We start from the raw sequence: 8,815 nt of genomic DNA on the forward strand, positions 1-8,815 counted from the left end.
CCTTAAAAACTCGGTTCACCGAGTTCACTAGTCCCCTGAGTCTCAGTGGAATAGAATGAAATGTTTTAAAAGATGTAGATGCCAGGCTATTTTACATTTAAAAATTAATAGGTAGGCACCCTACAGAATGTGGGTAAAAAATTGTATATCATAAATCTGATATGGGGTTACTATCCATAATATTATCAAGAACTCCTACAACTCAACAACAAAAAGAAAACAAGCTGGGCTTCCCTGGTGGCGCAGTGGTTGAGAGTCTGCCTGCCGATGCCGGGGACACGGGTTCGTGCCCCGGTCCGGGAAGATCCCACATGCCATGGAGTGGCTAGGCCCGTGAGCCATGGCCACTGGGCCTGCGCGTCCGGAGCCTGTGCTCCGCAAAGGGAGAGGCCACAACAGTGAGAGGCCCATGTACCGCAAAACAAAAAACAAGCTGACTAAAAAATGAGCGAAGAACTTAAATAGACATTTCTACAAAGATGTACAGTGGCCAAAAAGCACATGAAAAGATGCTTAACGTCACTAATCATTAGGAAAATGCAAATCAAAGCCACAGTGAGACCTCACACCCATCTGGATGGCTACTATCAAAAACCCCAGAAAATAACAAATGCCGGTGAGGATGTGGAGAAATTGGAACCTTTGTGCACTGTTGGCAGGAATGTAAAATTGTGCAGCTGCTGTGGAAAAACATAATGGCATTTCTTCAAAAAAATTAAAAATAGAATAATCATGATCCAGCAGTTCCACATCTGGGTATATACCCTAAAGAACTGGAAGCAGACCTTGAATAACTGATGTTCAGGGACTTCCCTGGTGGCGCAGTGGTTAATAATCCGCCTGCCAATGCAAGGGACACGGGTTCGAGCCCTGGTCCAGGAAAATCCCACATGCTGCGGAGCAACTAAGTCCGTGCACCACAACTACTGAGCCTGCGCTCTAGAGCCCGTGCACCTAGAGCCCGTGTTCCACAACAAGAAGCTCGCGCACTGCAATGAAGAGTAGCCCCAACTCGCCGCAACTAGAGAAAGCCAGCGCACAGCAACAAAGATCCAACGCAACCAAAAATAAATTTTAAAAGAACTGATGTTCATAGCAGCATTATTCATAATAGCCAAAACATGGAAGCAACCTGTAGTGTCCATTGATGGATGAATAAGCAAACAAAATGTGGTGTATACGTACAACAGAATACTACCTCAGCTTAAAAAGGAAGGAAATTCTAACATAGGCTACAACATGGATGAACCTGGAGGGCATTACTAAGTGAAATATACCAGATACAAAAAGATAAATCATGTATGACTCCACTTATGTGAGGTACTTAGAGTAGGTAAAATCCTTAATACCTTTCACAAACTAAGAATTTTGTTGGTCTTAATCTTAACTTTTCATAAGTATGGATTAGAGATTAGACTTGCTCTATTTTATTCAGCTATAAAAGTCCTTATTTGGGGAGAGGAATTAATTATGCTGGATTATTTGGGCAAAAAGTATTAAACAATACTTGTTTAGTTGTGTATGGTGGAACTGCTAGTTTCTACCCCTTTATCCCATTACTGTAAAGAATTTGCTAGCAAATATGGCTATATTACCAGTTCTTGGAATGAATTTCAACAGACAGGTATCAGTAAGGTATAAGCTGCCTTTTGGGAAAGAAAGCCATTATTTGTGTATGTGTGTGTATGGGGAAACTACTAGAGTTTAGCAAGTGACAGTTTGTAGAATTCTCGTATGGAATATAGTGATTCTGGATTCTCTACTATATGTCCACCATCATGAGAAAGTTCATTTTTGTCTTGAAGGCTTTATTTTGTTTGTTTTCTGCCATGTGTTTTAAAAATATGAATTACCTCTAAGGGCAGAAGTGGAATAAAATGAGGGAATACTAGTGAGTATTGCTTTTAACATTTTTTTCCCCATCTATATGCTCTTTAAAAAAAATTATTGTGGTAAAAGACATATAAATTTTACCATTTAATGACATTTAGGTACATTCACAGTTTTGTGCAGCCGTCACCACTGTCTAGTTCCAGAACATTTTCATCACCCCAAAAGGAAACTACCTATTAAACAGTCAATGTGCTTTAAAGCTTAGCTGTTCAAATAACCTTGGAAAAGTACATTCTTTGGATGTTTGGGGGATTGATAGGTAATGGAAGCTATGTCTGTTAACTCCTGGAATTTAACAATAATAAAAATTACATCCATAAAATTAAAATCCAAATTTTAGATTTAATGTTGTAATTTTGAAAAAGTAAAAAAAGACAAATGTTACTTTATACTTGTTCTATTTGGAAATTATTAGGATGTGACAGATAAATCTTCTAATTGGCAGTTTGTACTTCTAGGATATGATTTTTTTCATTAAGTTCGTGTCATACAAATGTTATAAAGTTTCACACTCAAAGAATTATTTTGGCTAATCAACAATCACAGAAAAATGTGACTTGCAAGTCTTCAGCAAACAGATAATTTTCCGTTCTATAATGCAGTGAATGTGTCAAAAAATCCCCAATCTTGGTTTCTTTTTAAGCACAACGTGGAAGTTCTTGGAATCCTTTCTGATGATGTAGAAACTGATTCTGTAGCCCCAGGTGAAAACCTCAAAATCAGACTGAAAGGAATTGAAGAGGAGGAGATTCTTCCAGGGTTCATACTTTGTGATCCTAATAATCTTTGTCATTCTGGTCGCACATTTGATGCCCAGGTAAACCAGTTGTTGTAATTATTATGATGATGTTCACTGTCTAAATGAAACTAGAATTTAAATCTCCTTTGTCCTGATTATTGGTGACATGCCATTGTGTGCAGAAGGGGAACTAAAATAGAATAAACCATATATAGAGATCACAACTGTGATGTATATCTCATACACATAAAGTCTTTAAGATGGTACAAGTACTGGGTAGGTAGTATTCTTTGTAAGTTCCCTATTTATTTCCTGTTGATAATATATATTGATACTTACATTTTGCTCAAAGTGTTTTTCACTTTAAGTAGAGAGTAGTTGCCGTGGAAGTCATGGTTTGTCTGTTCATTCAGAGCAAATAACTTTCCAGACAGAAAAACACACATAATTTCTCGATGTTAGCAACCTGACCTCCCCAGGACAATGAGAGTAAGTGATTGGTACAGCTCGCAGAATTTTTGAGTTCTAAGATACGATGACGAATCAAGTTAGATTTTGATGTCAGATACAAGGTTGTTAACTTTGGACCTTGGATACTGGGAAATGGATAAAACTACAAGTTCACATCTAGGAGGAAAAAACCTAGCATGTGAGCAGCAATGATTAATTCCTTGGTGGGGAGTATAGAGGAAAGCCTTCCCAGAGAAGAAAGTCTGCCTGTGTCTTTAAAGTTTGTGTGCTTGCCAAGAAGATCAGTGAGGTAAGGATATCAAAGTTCATGCTTGGAGGTAAGGCAGCCTGATCTAACACAAAAATAAGTTGGTCCCCTATTGAGATTGTGAGTTACACATTCAATTCTTTTTTACCTAGGGATAAAGATGTGAATTTTTTTTGTTTGACAGATAGTGATTATAGAGCACAAATCCATCATCTGCCCAGGTTATAATGCGGTGCTGCATATCCATACCTGTATTGAAGAAGTCGAAATAACAGTGAGTTTTAAGATAACTGAGGTTTTTGTTTTAAGACCATTTCATCTTGATAATTTTTGATCAGCAACAGTGATGTATTCTTATTTGCACTTCTAGTATTAGTTTAAAGATTCTTTTATTTGACATTATTCCAATCTCATCCTTTTTTCTTGGATAGGCCTTAATCTGCTTGGTAGACAAAAAATCAGGAGAAAAAAGTAAGACTCGACCCCGCTTTGTGAAACAAGATCAAGTATGCATTGCCCGCTTGAGAACAGCAGGAACCATCTGCCTTGAGACCTTTAAAGACTTCCCTCAGATGGGTCGTTTTACTTTAAGAGATGAGGGTAAGCCTTTAAATTGATGTCTAGTGTTATATCTAAGATGCTTAGCTTTGGTAATCTTCATCTGAGTGCAGCACACATTGCAAGTTCATAGAAAACGTGGATACTTGTTTTATAATATATTCATATAATAAATGTTTTATGAGTTGAACAGCAGACAGACTTGACAACACATCTTAGTAGTGATGCTCTAGATGAATAATCTTAATTTTAATATTTTGCAAGCAGTGGATTTTGAGAGTCATTTTATTTATTACTAAATAAGACATTTCTATGATGAAATCCTCTGTAATATGTGTGATTAAAACTCATCTTGGGGCTTCCCTGGTGGCGCAGTGGTTGAGAGTCCGCCTGCCGATGCAGGGGACACGGGTTCGTGCCCCGGTCCGGGAAGATCCCACATGCTGCGGAGCGGCTAGGCCCGTGAGCCATGGCTACTGAGCCTGCGCGTCCGGAGCCTGTGCTCCGCAACGGGAGAGGCCACAACAGTGAGAGGCCTGCATACCGCAAAAAAAAAAAAAAAAAAAAAAAAAAACCTCATTTTGAAGGACTCTATCCTGTAGAGCAAATTTTTGCTAAGCAAGCCTCTGAGGTAGACATCTTTTTTTATGCTCAGAAGAAATCATTTTAAAATCAAATATGATAAACATTAACCACATCGAAATGGGGGGAGATAAAAGGGGTACATAGATTGATAGTCTTAACACCTAATATTTCAGAAGTTTAATATTCATGTTCTTTTGTGTGTGTGTCCATTTCTGCCTACCTGAGTGGATTGGAACAGCTGTAATTTTCTTATCTCACAGCCATGAAACTCTGGTATTATGGAAACAAAATGACATTTCTCTATAGATTATTATATTAACTTAGATAACTTTTAAGACTATGGAAAACTTTACATAAAACTTCATGGTTCACTTGAAATATAGAATAGTTCACATATTAGTTCCAGTTTCATTCAGCAGTAACTTTACTGTATATCTACTGCATGGCAGGAGCCATGCCAAGCACTGGGAATATGATGAATATGGTCCCTCAGCCTTATTTTGGAGAAATCTGTATAAAGGTGGTATCCATTTGAAGTCATTATCTTAAAACTCTTCTTGGTGAAACTGGTTACTGGGTTTGTCCCATTAATATAACAAAATGAGAATTTTAGTTACCTGATAAAATCAGGCAGAAGAAATTAATGTAGCAAGAATCTTTAACCCCAGAATTTTTTTCCTTTCTAAAGAGTAGTTGGCTTTTAGGTTTTTCACAAGATCTACATGGGTTTTGTATCTCTTATAATAGGACTGAGAGCCCTGTTTAACAGCTTTTAATGAGATAATTTACATACCATGAAATTGACCTGTTTTAAATATACAATTCAGTGAATTATATGTTTACAGAGTTGTACAGTCATCACCGCATTCTAATTTTATAACATCTAGAACATCTAAAAAGGAACCCTAATACCTGTTTACAAAGTCACCACCTATTCCCACCCCTAGCCTTAGGCAACCATAAATCTACTTTTTCTCTCTGTTTGCCTTTTTTGGGACACGACATAGAAAATAGAATCATATGGTTTGTGGCCTTCAGTGTCTACTTTATTTTACTCGGCATGTTTTTGAGCTTCAGTCATGTTGTAGCTTGTAATGTATGTAATTCATTCCTTTTTATTGCCAAATAGTATTCCATTGTACAGATATCCACATTTTACTTCTCCAAGCATAGATTTTTGAAAGAAAATCATATTTTCAGTTCCCCTCCATTAATCAGAAATCATGTCTTTGATGGTAAAGCCAGTTAATTAGTCATTTACATTGTAAAATAATGATTTAAAATATGATTTAAAATAGTAAATTTTAATATCTTACATAGCCTTGCTGTTAACTACTGAAAAGGTTTTTTAAAAATTTCATTTCTAGGTAAGACCATTGCAATTGGAAAAGTTCTGAAACTGGTTCCAGAGAAAGACTAAGCATTTTCTTGATGACCCTGCACAATACTGTGAGGAAAACTGACTGCAAAAGCCTACTTCACACCGCCTACTCTTATTTTCTGCCCATTGACAAACCTCTCCCCATGTTTTGCAAAGACAAAAATTCACAGCAAAAGTCCACATTATGTCAGCTTTCTCATATTGAGAGCTCTGCTATGCCACTGTTGAATTTTTCCCAAGATTCTTTTCTTCCCCTCTCAAACTCTGCTTCCTTGGACAGATTTGGCAATAGCTTTGTAAGTGATGTGGACATAATTGCCTACAATAATGAAAACCTACCAGGAATTTTTTAATTTTTCATTTCCCTTAGGCATACTTAGTCTTTTTTTCCCCCAGGCAGATCATTCTGAGTGTGCGAGTGTGTGTGCACATGTTACAAAGACAACTACCATGTTAATAAAATATTCAATTTGAAACCCTTTTCGGTATTTGAATTGCTTTTGAATAATGTTTTTTATCTGGATGTAACATTGTTGCATTAGCTTTTTAACTTTACCAAGTAATTGAGTACATTTTATTACTTGGACTTTTCTAAACTTTCCTTATCCACTACTTTAAATGAGGCATTTACAAACAATGTTCAAGTTTGTATTAAAAGAAAGAATTAGTTTGACCCCATTCTTTTGATGGTTAATGCATACATACAATATCTTTATGCAACTGTGACACTGCTTTATTAGGTCTACCAGTTTCTGCCAATTTATATTTTAACATGATTTCTTAAACACAGTAAGTGGTTTTAAAATACAAGAACAGCATACTGTAGTTTTTATAAGTATAAAGCATAATAAAATTGTACCCCTACAAAAAATTCCATTAACTTGTTAAATTAATGGAATTTACAATAAAGACAGCATGTTGAGATGTGGCAGAAATGCCTCCTTTAGTATTTGTAAGAGCTGCATGCATCTAATATGAAAACTGTATCAACTGCAAGTGCCAGTTCTACAAATTACTCAGTTTATTGTTTGTATTAGTAATTTTAAAGGCTGGATGATTCTTGCTGATTAAAGCTAAATCTCATCCAGCAACTAAATGAACATATTTTTAGAACCATCAGAATCTGCACAGACTAAAGTTAACAGTGATAAATAGAATCAAGCACAGTGTAAGTTTTTCTCAATTTTTCAAAATTGACTGTTTTCTTTAAATTTGCTAAATTATGATTTGGATGAACCACAATGCAGCATTGTGGATTTTAGATCAAAGGCTGACTTTCTGTTAAAACTGTGTCACAACTTTGAAATTTTTTAATGAGAATAAATGGGAAATGGAGGGGACACTTTCTGGGTTTATTGGATGCCCCCTTTATCAAAGACTTGGCCTCTTTTAGATTGGTTTATCTCTAAATAAGATACTTTGTAATTGTGTATTTAATGACATGTCCCTTCCATGTAATCATCTGCCTCAGAAAAGAAAAGCCTAGTCAGACTGTATTTCCAGTCACAGAACATAAAAATTAATCTAATCCTGTTTTCTTAACTGTAAAATTCCCATTCATTTCATGAATGAGGCCACATCTTATGGACAGAGCATAGTTACTGTCCTTCAGCTTCCTATAACTATACTCATGGCTATTAAAACTGCATGAAATTTAAATAAAATTTATTATGTCTGCAAATCTCTGGGCTTTTATTTTTCTGGGATATGTGGGAGCTTTAATCAGTGCATAGTAACTCTTTTTCTACTTCCAAGTTATTAAGAACAAAATACTAGCAATTGCTTGGATTTTAATGAATCTTTAAAAGCTCAAGAGTCACTGAAATTAATTCCAGAGATAGATTTCCATTTTTAAACTGAACACATTTTTAAAAAAACAGTTATGTTTGCTATTAAAACATTTACACTTTTAGGATATTATGTGTATGTTGCCAAGACTCAAGTAAAATGACATGGATATCAACTGTGAAGGGCCTACCTCTAAAAAAAAAAAAAAAAAAAAAAAAAATTTAAAAGGTTTTTTTACAAAAAAAAAAAAAAAAAAAAAAAAAAAAAATTTCAACGGATTCTTGTACATTTATGCAAATAAGATTATTTAGAAGAAACCTCATTGTTAATTGAACCAACACCATACATTTTTGTGGGCTTTTAAGTTCTTTGGGAAGAATGCTCACTTAAACTTGATGCATTTTAAACTCATTACACTGCCTGGTTACTTGGATGGGCAAATATAATGTCTGAAGTGAACTGGCAGTGTGTGGAGATACTGGACCTTTAAAAAGCAATACAGATTCCTACACTGTCATTTTGTCTTCTGTAAGTACAAACGTGTTTTACATTGTTGACAAGGCAAAAATAGGGTAATTGGCTGTAGACTTAGGATATTACAGACCTAAACATTTTTTTCCTCTTTAGCATAGATATGTTATAATCACAATTTTCTTTGCATTAATGATGTTCTTTATACAGCTTTCATGATATATTATTTAATTATAGTTTTTTAAATTAATGAAATGAATTTAAGAAAGATACTGAAATAAACATCTAAGTAATAGCCATTTTAAATCCTATTTCTTACTGTGGGAGAAGGGGAAATACAGCATTTGCTTCTTGTTTTTAATTTGCAAACAGAACTTATCCAATGAAAATTATGTAAAATCAAACCAAAAGAGATGGACTGAGTATATAATGCCATGAAACTAAGTGACAAATAGTAAAGTGGTCTTGGGTAAATAAGCCCATGTATATTTGTTTTGAATTGAAATATGTGATAATTGAATGTAAAAATTTTGTAAATTATAAAAGGATACAGGTTGTTCACTGTTAACAAGAGGTAATTCATACTTGTCTGCTCGTTACATAAACTACAAGAACTGCTTCTACAATATGGGATGGACTTTGAACGTGATGCAACTGAACAGTTACAGGCATCCTCAGCTGA

At 35.2% G+C, this 8,815-nt stretch overlaps 1 protein-coding gene across 2 annotated transcripts in view; it reads left to right on the forward strand.

The window, feature by feature from the left end:
- The window catches only part of GSPT1 (G1 to S phase transition 1), a 32,584-nt gene extending 25,781 nt beyond the window's left edge, over positions 1-6,803 (forward strand). Inside the window, exons 12-15 of one of the 2 annotated variants that reach the window (XM_024744291.1) lie at positions 2,537-2,710; positions 3,535-3,624; positions 3,782-3,950; positions 5,861-6,350. In XM_024744291.1, the coding sequence (XP_024600059.1) occupies positions 2,537-2,710; positions 3,535-3,624; positions 3,782-3,950; positions 5,861-5,913 (486 nt within the window). In that variant the 3' untranslated portion in view covers positions 5,914-6,350. Of the gene's footprint in view, positions 1-2,536; positions 2,711-3,534; positions 3,625-3,781; positions 3,951-5,860 lie in introns of both variants that reach the window. The other variant, XM_024744292.1, reaches the window with a different exon arrangement.
- The last annotated feature ends 2,012 nt before the right edge of the window (positions 6,804-8,815 follow it).

Source organism: Neophocaena asiaeorientalis, unplaced genomic scaffold, assembly GCF_003031525.2.
Source record: "Neophocaena asiaeorientalis asiaeorientalis breed wild unplaced genomic scaffold, Neophocaena_asiaeorientalis_V1.1 scaffold91, whole genome shotgun sequence".
NCBI classification, from domain to species: Eukaryota; Metazoa; Chordata; class Mammalia; order Artiodactyla; family Phocoenidae; genus Neophocaena; species Neophocaena asiaeorientalis.